The sequence below is a fragment of the Ambystoma mexicanum genome, chromosome 5p, assembly GCF_040938575.1.
Source record: "Ambystoma mexicanum isolate Mex_15411 chromosome 5p, UKY_AmexF1_1, whole genome shotgun sequence".
NCBI classification, from domain to species: Eukaryota; Metazoa; Chordata; class Amphibia; order Caudata; family Ambystomatidae; genus Ambystoma; species Ambystoma mexicanum.
In genome coordinates, this window is record NC_090930.1 from 947,142,536 (window position 1) to 947,166,193 (window position 23,658).

The 23,658-nt window shown below is 45.8% G+C and overlaps 1 protein-coding gene across 5 annotated transcripts in view; it reads right to left on the reverse strand.

Moving 5' to 3' along the window:
- The window catches only part of MTCL1 (microtubule crosslinking factor 1), a 669,362-nt gene that overhangs the window by 39,114 nt on the left and 606,590 nt on the right, over window positions 1-23,658 (reverse strand). For all 5 annotated transcript variants that reach the window (XM_069613397.1, XM_069613399.1, XM_069613396.1 and 2 more), the window contains 3 exons: window positions 17,644-17,952; window positions 7,171-7,202; window positions 1,107-2,652 (listed from right to left, as the gene is read on the reverse strand). In XM_069613397.1, the coding sequence (XP_069469498.1) occupies window positions 1,107-2,652; window positions 7,171-7,202; window positions 17,644-17,952 (1,887 nt within the window). The remainder of the gene's footprint in view (window positions 1-1,106; window positions 2,653-7,170; window positions 7,203-17,643; window positions 17,953-23,658) is intronic.

Sequence of the window (23,658 nt, forward strand, 5' to 3'; positions counted from 1 at the left end):
CCCTCCATGCCACATTCATGATCATGTTAAGTTCCCCAAGTTTGACAGATGTATCAACATTTGGCCAAGACAAGGTTTCATGGTGGTCCATCACCCTGCCCGCTATCTCAGGGAGTAGGTCAGATACCCAGAACCATGAAGGCACCTGCCTTACAAGACACCCTTCAGTTTGACCCTTACCTACAGCTAGCCTTTCCTTTAAGAGCAGCTTGGTGTGCTGCACGCGCACAAACCAAGCTAACTTGTTGCAGTGCTTTAAGGACTTTGAATGGTGTCACAGAAACATTCCTAATTTTTTATGATACTGTTCTACGTCAACTACATAGCGAACCGCACCACCAGTGAGCCACAGTAATACAACAGGCAAATTATTTCCAGGGATCCAAAATCTGTCAGCGAAAAGTGGCAAAAGATAAATTAACTATCTTCCCCACCTCAATTTGTTTTCTTAAATACACTTGACAATGCTGCACTTATCTTAAAATACAGAGTTGACTAAAAAGCCTGCAATATCTAACTTATTTTGCACGTTTTGTACTACTGGGACAGAAGTGTAACATGTGAATGGCAGCCCGGCTGCCGTGCACTTAGATAATAGTTCCTTGGCAAGTTACAACTGTATACGTGGGATAGTTCCGCATAATGTCGCGGACTGAACCATATCGGGCACCATTCATGCGGGTCCTTTGCTTGATATACTAAGCAGCTGATTAACTCACTGCTCTTTTCCGTGACTGATTGCTCTTAAAATTGAAGCCTGCCCCTAAACCTATGCAACGGCACCGCATGGATGCTCAAGGAAAGACTTGCCCACACCCCTCACCCACCAATGTTAATTGCTGCACTTGCCTCAGGGGAGGACTTGTACATCTTCTGTTGCTTTGCAATCAGTATATCATTTGACTGCTCCTTTTCTCGTGTTGCATGCATCTACTAGGGTGCAAACATCGGTCTAAATGATTCCTATAGTCACTTGTTCACCGACTAGCAGAAATCTAACGCTCGGTCTAAAGAGGCCCAGTGACCTTACGTATCTACACTGCATTCTGCTCTGTCAATAGCGCACCTTCTATGAATGAAAAGTAGGTTTGAGATAAATAGGGTACCTCGATGGATCCTGGATCATCTTTGCACAGTTCTCCAGGGCTGCTGTCTTTGCTCATGTCGGTTGGGCTATTCAACACTTGACCCTGATCTTCCTTTAAGACATGCTCCAGAAGCTTCTTGTTCAAGATTCTGGCAGCGTTTTCCGCCAGCGAGTATCCCAGCGGGGCAGATAGGTCCTGTCTAATGGTAGTGAACTCAACCCCACCTTCTTTGTGTATCTCAACACTGATGCGGATCGGGCTGGGTGACCTTCCACGACCATCCAGATCGTGCATGTGTCCGAATTCCGGCCTGGGCTCTGCGGACCGTGATCTGCTGCTCGGCCGTGGCAGCTTCTGAACAAGGTCACAACAAACCACAGGAGTATGATCAATAATATTGAACAAACTGGACAGGCCATCATTTATTGTCGTGTGGACAGGGCTCTCCCTTGTGGTAGTGGACCTGGCCCAGGCAGACTCACTGAATCCTTTCTGTGGTGTGCCTGGAGTGCCCCTGCTGTTTGGTAGGTCTGTCTTTGAAAGTGCTTTCTTTTGCAATTTTGGGGAACCATATTTGGGAGAGCAGCAAGTGCGTTCAAACTTTGCCTGGGCTTTTTCGAAGGCCGGCGCCACCTGCCTGCTTCTCAAGCTTCTGGATGGGGAGGACACAGGTGTGTAGCCTCCCTTTGGGGTCAAACACTTGTGCGGGCTGCTGGTGATGCTGCGCAGGGCTTCTGTCTGCAAGCCAACACTCATGGTCTGGGTGGTCTGAGTTCCTGTGCTTGCAATGCCATTGGTCTGGCTGGCCATGTCCCTGACCTGGCAATCCAGCGGGTTTGAGCATATTGCATTCCTTACAGAGTATGCCACTTCTTTCATATCATCACTCATGTTCTTGGACATTTCCATGCTGTGCAGAGAGGATGCAAACCCAACAGTGGAGCAAATAGGGTGCTCGATAGGTGGATGACTGTTTTCTAGAAAATCTTTTTGGTGTTTAGTGTGGTCACAGGACCACCTTCCGAACATCTCTGGCGAAGTTCCCTTTACTTCACTAGCATTCCCTGTAGTTTTGGTCATGGAAAACAAGAAGTCTGGCTCTGCCTTGCCAGTCCCATCGTTGCTGGTTATCACAGAGCTATCAAACCTTCGGAGTGCTGGTGGGCTGTGAAATGGCCGTCCCCCTGTTTTTTCAGTAACCATGTGGCTCCTAAGAGGCGAGTTCTGGTCTGGGCTGGTCAACGAGTTGGTGGTGATGGTAGCGCTGGTCGTGAGGAACCACGTTGAGGCCGGCAATGAATTTGTTGTTGTATCTTTCACTTCTTTGCCACCCTCTGTCCTTTCTCCCCAAGATTCCACAGGGTGTTGTTCCACTGCCTTGTCAAGGTTCACAGCATTGTAATCCCAATTCTTATTAAACTCTTCAATGTATTTCAGGTCATCGGGTGACAAAGGAGGAGTCAAATCATCCTTCCCATTTGTGGACGCCACGTTTTTGTCCGGGAGGAAGGGAGATCTGTCCATCAAACGATGGAAGTCAAACATGGAGGACACAGACACTGCCCTAAAAAAAAAAGACAGACATGATGTTAGTACAAACATGCAGATTATCAAACTTAGAATGTATTTATTATTCCTGGGAAGAGTGTCATTTGTTTCCGAACCTGACCCGCGTTACTGTATATGACGACAATGATACTGGAACGCCATTTGTAACATATAACGTCTTATAAATCATAAAGAGAGGGAAATGAAAAAAGACTGCTCCTATGAAAACAACGATCACTGGTTCTAATGGTGCGAACCAATTTTTCCAATAGTCAGGAACTGAAGTCCTGCAGTTAAGTAACGCAAGCCAAAACACCTGTCAACTGACATGGTCCCAAAGTGCATTTTTAATATTGATAATCAACCAAAATGGCACCTATGCAGAGGCAGGTCAAACGATAGCTAAGCTGAGATGCATAGTGCCAAGCTGGGGTTAAAGTTCTGTGATTGAATGCACAAGAAGAAAAGCCATGCTTGGGCAGAATCAATGCCGCATTTATGCTGATGCTAGTGAGGTAGAACTTGCAAAGTGGAGACCCGAAAAAGACATATATCCATAGAGAACAGCTACATGGTTTTCACGAAAAATTGAAGGTGTTCGGTTATAGAGAATAACAGGTAAATGGCATCAGTGGGTGGCATGGAATGAGTGGAGAGAACAGATTATAGTTAGAAAAATGGGAGGAGATGGGGCTCTGCAGAAGAGTGGCAGAAAAGGAAAGTGAGCCGGACACAGCAAAAGGGGGGCGTTTGATGAAATTAGGGGGCAGAGGCAAGTCCCAGTGAAGCAAGAAAGATAAGCGACGACAAGATCAAAGAGCATGAGAATTGTCAGCCATGAAGAAGCGAGGGCAGCAGAGTGGAGGGTTCCCAAGTCTTCCGATTTACTCACACTATGGGTAATCCATATGGGAGCATTACTGCATAAAGTGTGGAGACTGAAGGTCCGCCCACAACCACATCCAACATGTAAGAAACTGAAGACCTCTTTAAGTTGCCAGTGGCATAGGGTGAAAAGGAGTTATCATTAAAAAAAGAGAGAGGTTGTCATATTGACGCTTAATAAGGGTCAGCTATTGATGACAATCATTTAAGATTGTCTTATTGAGATTACAGGATGCTGTCCGGCACATCACAGCAGTTCTTTGCATCAACTTGGCCCAGTTAATGTTTCCTCAAACTGGTTTTGCCAATTCCACCTAACACCACGGTATTACTCGGGTACCTGAACCCAGACACTTGCCACACCCATTAATAGCTCTCTTTTGTAGATCGAAACTGACCAATAGAGGCGTTTCAGGTTGGTGGTGCGGGGGGAGTTTAGTATGTGGCGCTCATCCCTACTGGGTTTAATTCTATATTTTAAACACAAATTGCTTCAATGCCTTTGGTATTTGTAAAAGAAGCCAGATATAGGAAACTGTCTTAATGAATGTGTAACCAGAGCACACAGATGGTTTTGAATGGACAAACTTCAAGCACAATTATTGCCCAACAGTGGCAGAACTGTCAGGGACAATAGATTCAGGACGTAGTTGGAAACAATGGGTCTTAGCCTTGACTGGTGGCCAAGAGACCACAAAAGAATATTTAACCCTTGTATGAGGGACCATGGATCAACAATTGTGCACTGTCTGTTAATCTATGAAGTCCAGTTGATTTACTCAATTTGAAAACTGAGCAAGAGAGCACACGCTCATCAAATCTTTCCATTGAAAGTCTGAAGCACATCCTCATTAGCCTAGTTTGTCTCATCATCATAACACAGATGCATATCATGGGATATATAAACGCAATTCACCTGCAAAACACCACTACTCATGACAGACCAGATATGTAAGTAGGAACCACCAGGCACAGAATGCACAAAAAATTTCGGCTGACCGGAGCAAACAAATCAGTCATTTCCAATACACCAAAAACCGAGTCTGATAGCAAAATCGCAATTCTTAACATGTACTGCGCCCATTGGTACTGCCTCCCGAGTTATACCTATTCAAAACCACAGACTTTCTGTAAAACCCAAGGCTTTCCCTAAGAGGAGTTGTATGATAACATCAACCCAGCTCTTTACTCTAGTTGTACCTTCAATATGAAACCTCAAATCAGAGGGAAATGAACAGAGCATAATTAAACTCTTCCATACCAGTGACAGACCTAAAACAAGTCACAAGTTTAACCACACTGATAAATATTAAGGGTGCCTGCTGATGTCAGGATGATGAAAGAACTGGCTCGTCCTTTTTTACGCTGGGGTAGTGACACTCTACTGGCTGAACCTTTATGTCCCAGACCTTAAGCTTCTTCTTGCTTTCTGATACACTGCACATGTCCACTCTGACCTGCATACTGGAAGGAGGGTCTTCACCTCCGCATAAGTTGGGAACTTGATCGGATTGGACAGAGGAATGCCAATCTCTTGACAAGCAAGAGCGATTTGTTGTCCACCCTGTTTCCCTTCCGATAAACAGTGGTAGGTCTTAGCTTTGCATTTCGGGTGAAATGTCATACACAGTCCTGGCCCAAAGATATGTAAACAAGTTCAGTAAAGAGACAAAGGGCAGATCGTTGGATACTGATAAGCCAGAGGTCTGAAGAGGTTGTGGTGGACCAACACTCTGAATTGCTTTCTGCGATCAACAGTCAATTCCTGCACCAAGAAAACAGTTTAACACATCTCACAATTTCTCTGGTGCTCCATCTCACATTAGATCTGGCATGGGCATGCTCACACCCCCCCCCCCAAGTATCCACACTGCACCCCCGCATCCAAATACCCTATGCATAAGTCTGATGTTGGTTATCAGAAAGGCACAGCATAGACACCTGGAATGGTACACTAGAAACTACAGCTGCAGTTGACCTGTGCACGAGCATTCGTCCGACCTGATTCCCTCACCAAGTTTCATGCCAACTCAAAAAATAGTCTACCTAGCCTTTCACATTGCCATTAAGAGAGGGACTCAAGGGTGAGCAAGGATAAAGAAACATACATGATTCTCAAACTGTCTACACATGAAGGTGTAGAGCCCACACTTGCGTTGTGGGGCTACACTGTAGGGAAAGGGTTCATTGCTGTTTTAAATTTCCGCACAACCTTTATTTTCTCTAGGCTGAGCCATATCCACCCTTCAGTATCGCAAGGTGAGTTTAGCAATGCAACGTTCTGCTAATGAGTTAAACTTTGTGTTCCGAATATTCAGAACATGGTGACCCAACTATAATTCTCCTGGTATACGGTCTTCGCTATAAGACAGCTTCACTAACATGTCTAGGAAAGCCTCCTCCACTATACGGACTATGGCATTTACCCCCATGGCATTTACCCCCATGCCTCTAACATGAAGTGACCTGTCTTCCACCCTCACACTTAACAACCTCCTCCACCTCCAGGCATGCACTGCCTATAACTCCCCCCCCCCCGGCCCTAATGCCGGAATGAGGACTACTGCTTGTGCACAGCGTTGCTCCTGCAATGGTGTTCGTATGTGTGTGTGCATTGAAAGTCTTCTGAGGGGGTGCTCTCCCAACACTGAAATCTTTCGGGATCCTCCTGAAGTCCTTCCTCCTTTGATGCCACCTAACCGCCCAGGAGCCATCACTGAAGACTGGTCCACAGTGAATGTAATGCATGGACCCCCAAAGCAGACAAACACATTAAGTTTCAAAGGAAGAAGCGTGGGAGCGAAGGAAAGAGGGGATGTTCTTGTGAGGACTTAAATTATGGGGAGGGCCGTGAGCAAATAGGCCTCCAGAAAATGCATGCGAAAGCTAAGATGAAGCAGATAAGCAGCCCGCAATCTATTTGCCATTCCCAAGCGAACTGGAAGAGAAAACCCTAAAATTCGGAATAAAAGTTATATAGAAAAAAACAGTTGTTCCAAACCGCATGTGACAAGCAATCTTCAGGAAAAGTGGCTTTTTTGGTACCAGCTGCAGAATGTGGACATTAGACGCTGAGCTCCTTGACCCCCATTTCACATGAACACATGCAGCACCCCTCGCTATCCGGGACTTTCTCCAACCGCTCAGCAAAAACACTCTTAGGAGGGCAGCAGGCAGGGTAACCACTTAAAAAAGAATCATAAATAAACCAGGAACAGTTTCGTCTGCACTTTTAGCACTCGGTCGGACATGTCAGACAGCCTTGATCTGCTTTTGACTGCAATGGCTTCTGTTTATCTGCAGTGGTCGAAGTGCACAAAAAGAAGTAGTGGAACTATGTTCCCTACTGGCCTGCACCGCTACCCACAAACCCCATCGCCACACACGTTCCGATGCACAATACAAGCCCAAAAAAACATTATCCTGCTCTTTAGGGGAACGCTGATTGCAGTGCACTGGAAGTAAAAGTTGTAACTTCTTCCTACACTTTTGTTTTAAAACAAAACCGTTCCGGAACGTTTTCTTTTTAAAATAAAAGTATAGGAAGAGTAAAACTTAAACACAAGAAGTAGAGGAGCACCGCTCGGACTGCTCCCGCCCACTTCGACCACTGTTTTTCTCAGAGGTTTTCTGAAGATGCTGTGCTTACCTCTGAAGACCTCCCTTGTGTGCGTCCTCCTCCTGTAACGAAAAAATATTTCATCAGGAATAACTTTTTTAAAACATTTTTTAGAATATTTGTTTTTTGTGTTTGGTTAAACGATACAATTTACAATTAACAGGACTTTGCACTTTGCATGAAGGAAAAGGTATAAATCCCAGATCAACAGTCCACCCACTTACTTTAATCCTCACTTCATTCAAGAGCTGACTTCATGTCTCCTCTTCCTCACCAGCCCAAACCACCCCATAATAAATGTATTAATCTGTACCATTTATACGCGTCCATATACGTAATAGTTTCCCTATTACCCCAGGCACGTTGGTGCTCCCTGAATAACGTAATGTGGGAAGATGTTATGACGGTGTGACTCAACAGAGAGTACCTGTAGAATGTAAGCTGCCTGTGGCTGAACCTCAATTCCAAGAATATGAGAACAAGTTACTCAACATGAAGACATCTCTACCCCTAGTCCATAGTCCTCACAGCTTTTCGCAACAAGCAATTTTGAAAACACGCTCATGGCCTTGTCTGTGAACGGATCATCCCCCTCACCGGCCACTGTGTTCACCCTGTCGATCCCTTTCGCAAGTCTAGAAAAGTAACTGACTGTAGCAAAGAACTATTTGATGGAAAGGGGGAGAGGATAATCTGAAGAAATTTGGTCTTTCAACTAGGAGTACAAAAGTTGCAACTGTGAGTAATGTACTTACGCCGGCGTCCCATTCCCTTGCCTCCATACGTATGGAGAATTCTAATGTATGCTTTGAAACAGGGCAGATAAATACTTGAAGAGCGCAAACAAACATTTTGCAAATAATAGTTTGACAGAACTGGACGTACACTGTAGAACCGTAGTTTAAGAATGAGTGTCTCTAGAAGCCATGTCTAAAAAGGCGCGTGTCTTTGAAAGCCCCATAGTATGGCCTGGGCACAAACAAGATGAGCATTACGCCCCTTTGGAGGCAATACATATGGAACTTTGTATCACTCAACAATGCAGGAGCCAACCCAATGTGAAATGGAAGCCTTTGATGCCCAGCGTTGGGGCGTCCACGACATGGAAACAATCTGAACCCCAAGGCCGGATGCTCAAAGAGCTCCTTGATCCAGTTACACATGGACCACGTGCATCACCCATGGAAATGTGTAGACGGATGCATGCATCTCAGATGTGCAATTTCCTCCTTATATCTTCATCTCAAAGCCAAAAATGTGAACAAATATGAAGATGGCGGGAGCATTTCTGTGATACCCTTCAGCAACATTTTGTGAATCACAGTTCTGCGTGAGCACCACAAAGATTCTCCAGGAATATCCAGTTCTACTCAATTTTTAGGCTTTAAGAATAAGAAATAAATTAGCTGAAGAAAATGCGAGAGATGCTCATTGGAATCTCCTCGAAGAGAGCGGGAACGGTCGGGAGCGGTGTTATTTTCTGTTTACCATTCCTTTACTTTTTACGACCATATTCACCATTCTACATGGAGGATTTGTCCCTTCATGTCCCTGTGCAAGTGTAGAGTTGTAATAGGAGCCGTAGTTACTAGTCACTTAGACTATTGCAATGCCCCGGCTGCAACACTTGTCACATCTTGCACTATGTTTCCACTTACCCTCTCCCCTGCCGAGACCACAGTTCCACTACTTTTTTCGTCACACTTCTACCACTGCCTTTGAACCAGTTCACATTTTGGAGAATCAGGCCTTGAATGTCTTTTATGGGTGGAGGTAAAACCTGAGAACCCTGTGGACATGCAGGCTGAGCAAGAATCTTCCCACTCCCAAAGAAGGAACCAAGATTTAAGGAGGCAAACAGAACATGTTTGCCGTGAAACTCAGACGTAGCCTTAGACCTAAATGAAGGATGTGTCTTCAGTACCACCCTCTTACAATGAAATGCGATAACAGGCTTCTGAGGTTCACTGACACCCACGTCTAGCCGCTGTGACCGCAACAAAAAAGGTGATTTTCCACTTAACCAAAGTAACATCAGCAAAAGTCATGAGCTTGAAAGGCTTATGGACCAGAACCTCCAGAATACCATTCAAATTCCAAACATTATGTATGGGGACCTTGGCTGAGGGGTAAAGGTAAAGGCACCTGTTGAAGTGCCTAGTAACCACTGGATTCCTGGAGAGCCTGCTGGAAGACATATCCCCTGCTGGACTCTTGCCTTGATACCAGATCTGTCAGATGGAAGGAAAATAGGGAATGTGATTGATGGTAGCCTCCAGGATATAAGTTCCCGAAACCAGTGACCAATAACATCTGGACTGCATTTTTTTGTATTGTCTGTAGGTTTATTATTTTCTAACTGTTTTGATTTCGTCAAGGTTGCCCAGAGAAAAGCCCTAAATGGCTGAACATTAAACCTTCAAAAATCTATTTGCTAAAGTGAGCGGTTAAAAGGAGGTAGTGTAATATCAGGCCCGCTTGCTATGATAACAGATCCTCTCTGTGAGGAAGGAGAATGGGTGGTATGTACGATGGAAACAATATGTACAAAAATCAGAAGTTGATTGGCAAATTGGACTCCAGAAGAATCAGGAAGCTGTTTTAATGCATATTGATCCTGGTTACCACTTGCTGTCGGAGAGGGAGAGGAGAAAAGGCACAAGCAACCATCTTGTTCCAGCAGAGGAGCACCATACCCTAGTGAATTCACCCATTGGTCGATCCAGCGGTGCAAAGGTAACAACTGCGATAGAACTGGGTGCCTAAGTGATCCAATGAGTGAAGAACCCCATCAGGGATCCCCTCCTGTAGAACCCGTCAATTCACTTCTCATTTGCAGGGTGCATGTCAAACGGCTCCAGGAGTCCAGAACAACAATGTTGAAAGCCTTTAAGACAATAATTTGCTAGAGAGCACATCCCCACTGCTCCAGCACCAGAATATATAACTTTGGTAACCTACTTCTCCACTGCTTGTTTATGTAGAACACTAAAGTCATGTTGTTGGTGTAGATCTCGACCAAGTGGTTGCTGACATGTTGCCAACACTCTCCTAGAGGCACCAATATCTGCTTCAGTTGCAGCATATTGATGTGGTTGAAATGATCCTCTGTGGATCACAGGTAATGAATATTCAATTGCCTCAGGGTAGCTCTCGAACTGTAATCCAAAGAACAAGGAGCCAAGGAAACAGAGGTCAGGAGGTAGAACGATGATCACCGTCAACAGATTCCCTTCTAGAATCTATGCCTGGAGAGCAGGTTTTCTCTCCTCCTTAACTGATATCCTGAAGGAGTGGGACTACTACAGCTAATTCCAGGACCTGGCTATGTGAGGACGCCGTTTTGTATCTTTAGCAGAGCAGATGGAACCACCCGTATGCAAGAGGACATGAGTCCCCGAAACGTCTGAAGGTAGATAGCTGGTGTCTTCTGGCTGCCTGGAAAGTTCTGGGCAAATAGTGAACGTTCACAAATTCCCTCAGGAGTGGGGAAAACTCTCTCAGCGGACATGTCCCACATGTAGCCAATGAAAGTCAGAGTTTGGGTTGGAGTCAAGAATGACATTTTCCAATTGACAGACTCAGTTGTATTCTGTGTTTGGTCTTGCTTGTCCCCCGCGTCTGTGCCTGTGTGTGGATGACAGCTTAGGGATTGTTGGGTGAATGTGATGTGTGTATGGTTGAATGAATATCAGCAGGACCACAGTTAGTGAGGCTAGGACTGGACCATCCGGTGCCTCTGTTTTACACCTAATAGAAGAGCAACTGGATTCCTGTAAATAGTGATCAAATAAGGCAACATGTTTTCTACTTCCAGACTCCTATGTGTAAGTGCTTGAAAGGAACCTGCTAGATATGACAATGGCAACAAGTTGGTCTTGGCCAATAAATCCAGGTTTGCTGTGGAGGGGGCGCAGCCAAGTGTGCTCTTCCACCAACCCTCACAAGCTTCCTCACTTCAGTTGGGGCAAGCTGTACAATAATTTGGGCTGCCGGGAAGGAGCTGGTTCCTTCATGTAATGTGATCATTGGACACAGGAGTGTGATATTTGCCACATTTGAGCCTCAGGGGTGACCTTTGAACATTGCTGCGTTATTAGTTCAGTGAATGAGGACTTTTCAGCAGGTGTGGGAGCGTGAAATTTTACACCTGTTTTCTTTGGATCAGGGGCTATCTTGAGGGCAGGGCTATGTTCTGTGTCCACCTTTCAGAAGTTGGGGTTGACATGATTCTCGCTTGATGCTGGGTGATTGTGGCTTTGGGTTGTTTTGCCCCATGGATGTGTGAGTTGATGGGCAATGCTGCAGGCGCTTGGCCTTGAATGGAACATGGCATGTGTACCTTCATGGTTCTTGTCTTTAGTTTTCGTGGTGTGCTGATGCTTTCTTGCAATTGCTGGTGTGAGTGGGTGTTTTACTGTTTGTCTGACATGTACATGGCACATTGCTGATTGGAGAGTGTCTTGTTTGAATGTGGTGACAGGAGGGAGGTCTGTTGGGAACTTGTGCTAATTGATGTCTGAATGAGTTGTTCTGTGTGCTTGGTCCTTCTAGTCCTCTATGCATGATAGCAGAATCATGATCTTGTGATTGAATGACAGCTCAGGGAGTGTTGGAAGGGTGTGATGTACTATGGTTCAGAAATGTCAGATGGATCTTAGTTGGTGTGGCTGAGGAGTGACCGTTGGCTGTATCTCTGTCTTACATCAAACTAAAGATTAACTGGAGTTCTGTAAATAGTGTACAAATAAAGCAATGTATGTTCTACTTCCTGGTTCCTGTGAGTACCCATTTGAAAAGAATTGTCTGCACATAACACAGTTCCCTTGCTGAAGTTATGACCAGATCTGCACCAGCGTGATTTTCTTGAACATCTGCTATTGGAGAAAGGGGTTGAAGGTTAAGGATTGTTCAAAGAACTCTCCCATCATTCTGACTGCAATAAACCTGGAAAAGAAGCTTTGAGCTATCTGATGGGGGCATCTCCTTGATGGCTTGAGACTGAAGGGGGATCGATGTGTCTATCGAGAGAGGTTGAGTTAGCCTTTGTTGGGGGAAGGCAGAAGGGAAGATTGAGGGAGTAAATGACCACTTGCCACCAGAGATAGTAGTGCTGCGTGAACTGTTCTGTTGCTCATTTCATACACCTGCTTCAAGACTGACATGAGCTGAAGTCATGTGTTGTACGCTGTAGAGTGATGCATTGCTGGTGTCTACACGTAGGCGTTTATTGGAGTCGCTTGCACCTACATCAATCAAGCATTACTCTGAATGGCAATAATAGAAATGTCCAACCTTCCCCATAATGTCCACTGGATTAGATGATCCCCAAAATTCTAGTTCAAAACAAATCATAGCAAAGTAATAACCATTGTATATCATATTGTTGCAGCAGAACAGGTGTAGGTACCTCGGCGGGTCTTTCACTTAGCCCGGGAATAGGAAATCATGAAGCAGAAAATCTCTGCAACGAATATTAAATAGAGAATTATGCAGTGTACTCTTCCTGCTCGTTTCCCTCTGTGCTCTTCAGGCAAAATCGTGGTACCGAACAAGAGAATGTCTCTATTTCGAACAGCTTTCCTCGATGGGGCACGGTAGCTCCAGCTCACTTTAGAGGAATCCTTATGATACATGGTCTACCCATGCCACCCTGCTCAGGACCACCATATCAAGGCCTTGATGAATTTCTTGTACTGTAATGGCACTTCAACTGAATGAGGACTCCATAAAAGGCTGACACTTGCTTGTGGTCTCATGCAGAAAAATGTGATCTAGAAGTTCGGAAAGGAGCGCCCCTTTTTGGGGTCGGAACACACTTGATTTCTTCATGTTTGTTTTCTTCTCATTTAATAGCACACCATGCAGAAACACTATGGTTTGGAAAGCTGCCCATCACAAGGTTTCCCTAACTCGCACAGGTATGCACAGATGTAAGATCCAGAGTTTGCCGTGCCTACAGTCTAAAGCTACACCTCACAGATGAGGAATGAAGGCGTTTGGACATCCTTTCCTGGACACAATGGCCTTGATTATAAGTTTGCTGGTATTACCACTGGGATACCGGCAAACTGCACTTACCATCTCCACCGCCCGATATCCTGGTATTACTGGGATATTATGGGAGGCTGAGTGCCAGTAAGTTCCCATTCCCCCAGAGTCCCATAGCTCTCCATGGGATGGGATTTCCTGAATCACCAGCACTGTTAGTAACGTACCAGCGATTCAGGCAACTGTTTGCAGGTAGGGGCCTGAACTCCTGGCAGGTCAGGCCTGCTGGAAGATTTGTGACCCCCACCAGCAAACCTGAAGTGTGCCGGTCTGGAAATAATGCCGGAGAGGGAATTACCGGCATTTTTTCCAGCATTATTTCCAGACCGGTACAATCATAACGAGGCCCAATGTCTCTCTCCCAACCCCAGAAGAAGTGGGTTTCAACAAACGATGGATAGATTCCGCTGTGCAGTGTCTCGCAAAATGGCAGCCACACATTTTATGTTAGAGGAGTGACATAGTCTGCAGTGAGGAGGCAGCTTGGAGAGAAAGTTGGGTCTGCAGTGAGAGGGAAGATGCAGATTGAACACACAGCTTTGTTGCCCGTAGCAAGCATCTGATTATCACAGCGTCTTCAAGACAGGCGTGAGTCTTGTAACACCTCTGGTTAAACATCTCCATAAATAGGGCAGTCTGTGGTGGATAGAAGCGGGCTTGCCATTGATGGAGTTGCAAAGGGGTGTTTGGACCTGCTGGATCCTCGCAGGATCGGGATACAGCAGACATCCAGAGTGCAGGCACTGCAGCATATGCAACCAAACGGTAGGCGAGTGTTCGGTTTGGAATCTCACTGGTATACTTAAAAGTAGCCTTCATGATGTCCTTCCTTGGTAATCGATTCTGATCAAGTAGTGTTTGCTGGAGGAAGGCAGACAAGCAACATCTGTTAGGTTCTTCGCCTGGTAGAATCAGGGTGGAAGCATCACCTGTCAGCTTTGCTACTATCGTACTGCTGTTGGACACTAAAAATGCTTTCAGTCATGTCTATGATTGCCTGTGTTTGCTTTCAAGTGGGCCGACAGGAGTTTCCTGGACAAAGTGCTGGTCAGCGCGCAGATAGTTCCTAAGTTTGTGAATGCCAACTATGAGGCTCGCTCCACCAGAGTAACGGTGAATGGGTATTTGTCCGGGGCGATGTGACTAGAAGGTGAATGTGGCAGGGATGCCCGCCTTTCCCCTCCTCTTCACCCTCGTTATGGAACCCTTTGCGGTGCACACAAAGTCAAACACAGTGATTAGAGGGATATACTTGGGTGGATTTGAGTTCAATCTCAAGATGACAATGGTTTTATTTCTATAACAGATCTTAGGACCTCCCTTTCAAACTGTCGAAGTTGTTGGACACCAACATGTTTTGGGGTTTATAGCAAATGTATCTAAATGTGATAGCCTTGATGAATCCAAAAGCGTATGCATAGGATAATAGCTTTCTGATTCGTAGAAGTATTATCTTGCATCACTAATTGCTGGGGAAAAACGAGACGTGGGATTGTGGAGGGTGTTGGCAGGCTTTTGGCTGAATACAATGCCCAGGGTCCTTTATAGGTTTCATTTGCTTCCTATCTAGTTTCCCAGAGCAGGACCGGAAAGTAAGCAGGAAGCTTTCTTGAAGTTTATTAGGGGCAGAAAAAACATACTGACATGCCCAGATGTTGGTAGGTTCTACTCTGCTTCTCAACTGCGTGTAGTGAGAGAATGGAATGCAGTTCTTTCTCCCAAGTGGTGGCGACACAACAAATCCCTGGGCTTTTGAGGTTCCCACTTATCTGGTTACGGAAGAGACAGCTTTTCCACCATTTATAGGAAGCCCATTGGACAGTCCATTATGAGCACTGCTAGAGAAAGGGGTGACAGGTGGGGCTGTTAGGAAACATCTCAGTACTTTTCCAGGCTCTTTCTACACTTAGCTAATCCCACCTTTCTCCAGCCATTGATAGTTGCGTGTCTATCAAATGGACTAAGGGGAGTTGTGAAAGAGCTGTCCAATTCTTCAATGAGTGGCCGTTAAGAATGCAAAGAGGAATTTGGCCTGGGAGGGACAAAGAATTTAATTATCTCTAACTGACAATGGATGCTAAGCAAAGATTTGAATGCAGAGACGTCTAGAGTCTAGACCATTCATGTCATTCGAGTGATGGCATGTTCCGGGTGATGAACCTTCAACTGAGGGCATTCTATGATTTTTAGTGGCCAACATGCAAAGACCAACAGTCTAGTCTAGCCTGTGTTGCGGAATGGGACAGCAATTTGTTTGAAGATATGATCAGACCTTGTTTGGGAAATGGTTTGGTAGAGGGCTGAAATATCCATTAGGACATGGATTCCATTATATGCTTTCTCTCAGCCAACTGGAATGATCTGACTGCAGTCTATAGTCTCTGGGAGATAACCTATTTCAAACATGCTGACATGAGCAGCAGCCTAACAAGCAGCACACAAACACTGGCCTTCAGCAATGTGAAGGCAGAGCAGAGCATATGCAGTTTAATTCCTCAAACTAACAACTAGCAATGTGTCTCAAAATCTGAAAGGTTTAGTGCTGCGAGATCCATGTTAATTAAATTACCATTACAAGTTACCCGAGTGTGATCATTTTTTCTCCACAAAAACGCTTTGATATTTAGTTGCAAAACTATATGTGCCAACAGCCTTATAGACCACCGGATATGACATTATCCCTTGGGATAATGACCTTTCCCCAACTTATGACCCTCAGCTTGCCTCTATCACTCAGCTTTTCACTATTGTCCCCTCCCTTAGAAATGTAGGTGTTTCCATTTTAAGGAAAGACACACCCAAGCTTATGATGCATTGTCAAACCCCTGCAATACTATATAGTTTGGAATCGATAATTCTAGCAGAATGCAGAGGGTATTGTGGGGGAAAAAGAAGTTGACACCTTTTATGCACCTTCATCAAGAGTCAACCCAATTTGGGCCTGATCCTCCAGGTTATCATGGTAGCGAAATCTGTGACTACCGTTTACTGCAAAGGTGATATTGTTTCATCTGCCGGAGTATTTATTCTTGGCAGTCATAGTGGGTCAGATGACTTCACTCTTTGTGCATGCATGGAGATTGACGACCACCAAGTATCTATTGAGAAATAAAGACCCACCCAGGGATACTGTATGGTGGTGAATTGTTTTGAACATATTAAGTGAAAGAATGACTTACATTCTGCAAGCCAGCCGGTGGAAATTTATGCATAAGTTGGGGGAGGAGGGATGCAGGAGGGTTCCTGCATTATGTAATAGGAATCCACTTGGCACTGACATGCCTTGGATTTTCTGCTAGAATTTCTCCCTACTTGGCTCAGCTTCAATATGTAGCTATTCCAACTCGGTTTTAGTTTTACTTTCTTTGCATCACCTTTAAAGGGGTTCGCGTCCAGGCTATCTCTGATCTTGTCTTTTTGTATCAGCAAACAAAGCTCCTTCGTTCTTTTTCTAAGTCTCTTCTTACCTCTCAATGTCAACCATACGCTCTTTCCCGGGTTTGTGCTCGTCAACTCATTGCTGCAAAGCTCTGGGGTGCTCTCCCACTGGATAGCCATTCTTGTTGTTTGTTTAAGTAACAACTAAAACAATGGGCCTCATTTCGAGTTTGGCGGTAACCGTGCCTGTTTTACACGGCACGGCTACCGCCAAACTCGCTACCGGCACTGCCATCCGCGATTGGGCAATAACCGGCCCATTACGAGTTGAATGGGCTGGTAATTGCCCATTCGCAGGTGGCGGTATTGCCGGGCTCCCGATCCCCATTCTGCCCCATGGGGCAAAAAGGGGGTGGGGAGCATGGTTGCACCGGCCCCGTTGATAACGGTGCCGGTACAATTACGAGTTATGCTCGCGGGTGCCGCACAGCCCGCCAGGTCAGGCCTGGCGGGCTGTCAGGAACCCACGAGCAGAACTCGTAATTCGGCGGGACGGTATGAACGGTGCCGGTGCCTTACCGGCACCGTTCATATCATATCCGCCAACATTATAATGAGGCCCAATATCTCTTACACTCTGCTTTTCCCTCCTGACAACGTAAACCTAAGCATTTGAATTCGGTTTCCTAACCCATCTATGTTTACCTTGAATTTGCTGTGTTGTGGTGTGCTTTCATTATTATACTTTGTTGTACTGATTGTTGTATTTTGCTGAGCTCTTTGGATAAAGTTGCTATATACATAACTGTAAATAAAATAAACAAAATCATTATTTGGAATGTTAATAGACAAAATAGGATAATGAGTATTCTGTCTTTGTGATTCTTTACTTTAGGATCTGATTCATGGCTAAACCTGTTAGTTGTGCCCTTTCAGTAGGGATGGGAGGCAGTAAGTAGAGCGAGCTGCGGGGGGGTGTTGAACAATGCTGAGGCTTATTAAATATAAAAAGGGAGAGAGGTTCCATACACACTTTTACTAATGCACTAAAACCTGAGGGAGGGAAGACCTTACCTCAGTAAAACAAGGCGAGAACTTGTCACGTTCCAGCTTACGAGGCGGGGGAGTATCAACATCATCTAAAGAGTCCAGAGACAATGCGTCCAGAAAGAGGTTCTCGGTAGCACAGCACCTGTCAGTTTCCTTTAGCTTAAAATGGGGCCGCTCCTCAAACGGAGCGGCATCAGAATCTGAGAAGGATCTCGTCCCCGCTGTATGAGGCACATGAAGATTCCCTTGGGTTGGAAACGGACGAAGGTTGCTGCCATCTCTTTGGTCACAGTTGAGGGTTTCCGTTCTCTGAGTTTTCACGTCCTTCTGCAGCTGAAGTGTATAAATGCAAATAAATTAGGCAAAAATGTTTCCTTCAACTTAAAATGCACACTGAGCCACCCTTTTTAAGAAGTGTCTTTAATATTTAAATATCCCACTGGGCTGGTATTCAACTAAACATTTTGTTTGTTTGTTTATTTATTTGTATAGCGCAGACCAGGCCAAAGGGCAACCGGGCGCATATCTTGGCAGAACATTACAGGTATGACATATCATCACAATGGTACCAACAGATTGTAAACAAAATATACAATTGACGTTACAAATCAAGGCAATAAGCAGAACAGTAATGCCGGAGCAAAGCAAAACTGGGTCCAGAGTCAGAAGCGCGGTTGTTAGTGAGATGTAGCTAGCCAAAGCTTGGCTTTGTGTTTGAATAGGTTAAATGATGGTAAGGTTCTGATAGTGAGTGGTACGGAGTTCCAAAGTTTGGCTGCCAAGACAGGGAAGCTGGCACCCCCAGCGGTTTGAAGCTTGAATCTAGGGATCGCAAGACCTTGGGATTGTGCAGATCTAAGTGCTTGCGCTGGTATATGTTGAGTGAATCACGAGGCTAGATATGTGGGGGCCTGGTGATTGACACATTTGTATGTAAGGGCTAGTGCTTTCAGAGAGATCCTTTGGGCGACTGAGAGCCAGTTGAGGTTCTTCCTGGTTTTTGAGATGTGGGCAGATCGGGGGATATTAAGAGCCGCTCTAATGGCATTATTTTGGGTAGTCTGAAGTTTGTTGAGATTACCCTGGTTAGTGCCTTGGTACAGTGCATTGCAGTAGTCCAATTTGGACATGACCAAGGTCCTGGCCGGGGTAATGCAGTTCTGGCCGGTAAGGAATGGACGACAGGCTGAAATCAATTTGCAGGTGTAAGCAGACGTAGCGGCCACTGCATTAGTTTGTCTGGTGAGAGTCAAGGAGGCGTCCAGGTAGATACCCAAAGTTTTGGTATCTTTAGATACTTTAATTAGATTACCGTCAATGTTAAAGGAGCCGAACAGGGGACTCAGTTTGTTAAGTCTCTGTTGCGTGCCTAAAATGAGAAGCTCAGTCTTGTCATCGTTGAGGCACAACTCGTGCTGGGCCATCCATGCTTGTATGACAAGGTAAATGTCATTACGGGCTTTGGAGTCAACAATGTAGTCACCAGTGAGGGGTATGAGTATCTGGGTGTCGTCAGCGTAATTCGTGTAGGTGATGCCCAGATAGTCAAGCACATCTAATAATGGTTTGGTGAAGACATTGTATAGAGTAGGGGAGACACAGGACCCTTGCGGGACTCCACAAGGGACTGGTGTAGGGTCGGCCGATGCAGTAGGTGAGAAAACTCTCATGTGCCTATTGTCGAGGAATGACCTAATCCAGTTGGATGCGTTGTCAGAGAAGTGCGCAGTGGACTTCAGGTGCCGACATAGTATTTGGTGATTGACAAAATCGAAGGCAGCGGATAAATCCAGTAGTAGTAGAAGGGCCAGTTTACCGTTGTCTTTGAGGTCCTCTATTTGAGTTTTGAGGTCAAGAAGAGCTGTTTCAGTCCCATGCTTAGGTCTGAAGCCAGATTGTCGTGAGCCGAGGAGGTTATTGGTTTCTAAGTAGTTCTGAATCTGCAGGTATGCTGCTCTGTCAAGTATTTTGAGTAGGAATGGTACGGTGGTAATGGGTTTGTAGTTAGTTGGTGTTTCAGGGTCTAGAGTCGTTTTTTTAGGAGAGGGATAACCCAAGCGTCCTTCAAGTTGTTGGGTACCGTTCCAGTTAGGAATGAAGAGTTGATGAAGGTAGTTATAAAAGGAGCGAGGTCATGTGCCGCTTCCTTAATGATAGGTGCTGGGCAGGAGTCACCTTGGCAGTTAGAGGGTTTGAAATTGCGAATGATGTTTTCGACCTCGAGGATGGTGAGTGGGGTGAAGCTAAAAGGGGTGTGAGTAAAGGAAGCTGTCGGGGTAGTGGAAGGTTTAGTGGTGGGGTTGGTGAGTAGCGTAGTTTGTTTGGCTTTAATTTTCGATTGCAGGGTGGTGATTTTGTTGAGGAGAGAGTTTTGGATGTTGTTACACCAATTACTGGCTTTAGTGCAGGTATCAGGAGTGGGGCAGGGGGATTCCAATTCTTTAAGGATTTTAAATAGCTCCTTAGTGTTGGATTCCGCTTGTATGATACGTTGGTTGTATGACTCCTTTTTGGATTGAAAAATCGCTTCCTTGTAATTGTGGGTGGTGATGAGGCGTTTTTTGTTAGAGTCACATGGGTGGCTCTTCCAGAGTGATTCAGCCTTGCGTTTTTCCTTGCGTAAGGCTCTTAACTGCGGGGTGAACCAGGAGTTCAAATGGGCTTGTTGTTTGGCTTTCCGTAGTTTAAGCGGTGCTATGTTATCAATGGCTTTAAGCAGTGTTTGATTGAAGATGTCTACTAAGACTGTGGGGTCGTTATGTTGGGACACACATTTATTCAGGATAGGAAGGATAAGTGGGAGTAGTTTATCCCTGGTGATGTCTTTTTTATTCCTTATGGGGATGGCTGGAGCTATCGTGGGAGTGGTGTGAGGGTTGGTCGCTGGTAAGTGGAAGATGATGATGTGATGGTCGGACCAGGCACAAGCGTGGTTGGAGCTTATGGTGGTGTTGCAATTAAGGCCAGTAATCCAGTCAAGCGTTCTGCCCTTAATATGGGTAGGTTCGTCGATGCGCTGTTGAAATCCTAAATTAGCTAGTGTGGTAGCGACCTCAAAGGCCAAGTGATCCTTAGTGTCAAGTAGGCCAAGGTTAAGGTCACCTAGAAGCAATACCTGAGAGTTGGGTTTAGTGTTGACGGTCAGAATGGCCGTGATCTTATCTATGAAGGAGCCAAGTGGTCCTGGAGGCCTATAGATAAGGTGGAGAGTTGCAGTGTTAGTTGGTGATAAGGTGAGTTTCACGGAGAGGGATTCTGCAGAACTGAGCTCAGTGTTGGGGATGATTCTAAGTGTGATGTTATTTCTATGTATGAATGCAACTCCACCTCCCTTGGATGTTGTCTGTCGGTCAGCTCTAATGATAGAGTAGCCGCTGGGGATAGCGAGGGCAAGAAGTGGGCCAGAGGCTGCGTGTAGCCAGGTTTCGGTGATGGCCACAAAATCGAGGTTATGAGTGGTGATGAGGTCGGAGATGTCCAACGCGTGGGCCGTAATAGATCTGGCATTAATGAGGGCACCCTTGAGTTCTTTGGTGGAGATGGCGCTGTGGGATGGTGGTAACTTCTGTGAAGTAGTGGTGCATGTGTGTGCTGAGTGCAGGGGGCACGAGGGGGACGAGGCAGACTGGATCCAGGTCTAAGATTCCTGACTTGGAGCGTGCAAGGTTGATTGGGTGTAGGTTTAGTGGCAAAGTGTTGGAGCCATAGGGCAGGGTCATTGAGGTATGAGTTACTAAGGGGCATTGTGGGATAGTGTGGGGTAGGGTGATGAGGGTCGGTTTTAACGGTGCTGGGAGTGGGGAGACAGAGGGATGTGGCAATGATGAACCCTACGATGATAGCGAGAATAGGGTGGCTGGCAGTTAGTAGTGGCCGCATATCGTGATCCAGGTGCCCTAGCCGTCTGTGCGGTAGGGTAAGAGTGCACTGGAGGGTACGTAAAGGGGTTCTGCGCTGGGCAGAGGTAGGATCGGCCAAGAAATGGCAGTCCAGGTGCAGCTTGCTGGGTAAGTGCATGTGCAAGAATGCAATCAATGACTCAAAAGGCAGTGGTTCAGCAAATCTGACTAGGTAAGTACATGTGCAAAAAAGCAATCAATGACTCAAAAGGCAGTGGTTCAGCAAATCTGACTAGGTGAGTACATGCGCAAAATGCAATCAATGACTCAAAAGGCAGTGGTTCAGCAAATCTGACTAGGTAAGTACATATGCAAAAAAGCAATCAATGACTCAAAGGCAGTGGGTTCAGCAAATCTGACTGGGTAAGTACATGTGCAAAAATGCAATCAATGACTCAAAAGGCAGTGGTTGAGCAAATCTGACTAGGTAAGTACATGTGCAAAATGCAATCAATGACTCAAAAGGCAATGGTTCAGCTAGTCTGACTAGGTAAGTACATGTGCAAAAAAGCAATCAATGACTCAAAGGCAGTGGATCAGCAAATCTGACTAGGTAAGTACATGTGCACAATGTAATCAATGACTCAAAAGGTAATGGTTCAGCTAGTCTGACTAGGTGAATGCAACAAGTTGCGAGCAGTAGGATTAACGTCAAGCGCCGTGCGAGTACTGAACATAAAGGAAGGTGCCCAGCGTACATATGAGCATTTAAAGAGGTGATTCGTAACTAGAATGCTATAAGAGTGTGATACTAATTTAGTGAGGGTGCTCCCGAATGAGAGAGGGGAATGTCCTTAATATCCGGTCGGGGAAACAAGGAGGTCAGGCTGGGTGGGATCACCATACTGTGCTCAGCTGGGTCAGGGCAACGAAGAGTCTTACCGCATTTCTTTTTGAGGTTCCGTACCTGTTCAAAGTTCAGAAATGCATCAACAGCTGGGAATGAGTGTGCTCCGGGCAGTATCCAGCGCCATAGCGGATCGGTCCCATATGTTAAGGTTCAGGGTAGGGGCACTCCACGGCGCGAACAGGGAGCAAACAGGGGCCTTGGTATGGGCCTTTGTGTGGCTGCCGGCGCTTCCGCCTGCCGGAGGATGTCGTGTGGATAAAAAGGAAATTAGTTGCTGGGCAACGAGGCTCCAGCCTCACTGTGGCGCCGTGTTGCGCCCGACATTTGCAAGTCAGGCAGAGCTAGTTGGACGAGTCAGGAGGATGTAGTGTGCTACAGGAATGCACACGGACAAGCTAGGTAACTTTCCACAGCTTGCCGAGCTTTTAGATGTGCTTGAAACACAAAGAAGGCAGTGGAGGGGCAGTGCCTTACCCGTAGCGCAGCGTGCACAGGAGTCAGCACGAAGGGCACACGGAGAACACTGCATCCGTGGTGGGCTCCATGCGGTGGAGGACTGTGAGCTCCTGGTTGAGGGGGGGCTCCTGCCCTCTCCCTGGGATGCGAGTGGTGGACAACAGATAATGACAGGCACCCGCCTCTGTGCGCATGAGTCCTGTTATGTTCCTCTGTCTGCCCAAGGCATCCTTTGATTCACTTACTGCTTTGTTTCCAAGTCTTTTTTAAGGAGCACAATTCTCACAGTCCCTATTTTTTAAAAATAAAATATGATCAGCAATGAGTCTGCTATGGTGTGTCTCGAATGTTAGTACTCGGAACGTGTGTGTATGTAATGCATGGAGTGCAGAATGTGAAGGTTCCAAAAGTGTCCATTGGAAGAGACCAGGAAGTGGTAACAGAGATGTCTGATAGAGTCTCTAAATGTTTTATGTTGCTTCGTATCTATGTTGCAGCATATCATAGAGGGCCCGACACTTATACTCCTGACTCTTGATTGGTTCCGGATAAAGGCAACACCTAGATATATTCGATACTTACAGAAGCCATTTCATTTTATACTTAGCTGAATGTCTTTGACCTAAGGTCTATCTCGGACTTTGCAGAGATACTTGGTGCCTGACCCCAAGATGGTTTCCTACTCATATGCTTTAACTTTTTAATGGTGGAAGAGCCTCCAAATACTAAGTAAGTACAAATAAAGGCGATGGGTCAGGCGAGTCCCTCCCCTACATCAGTGGGGGTATCATGGCTGCCAATCCAACCAGATAAACGATTAATCTCAATGCACAA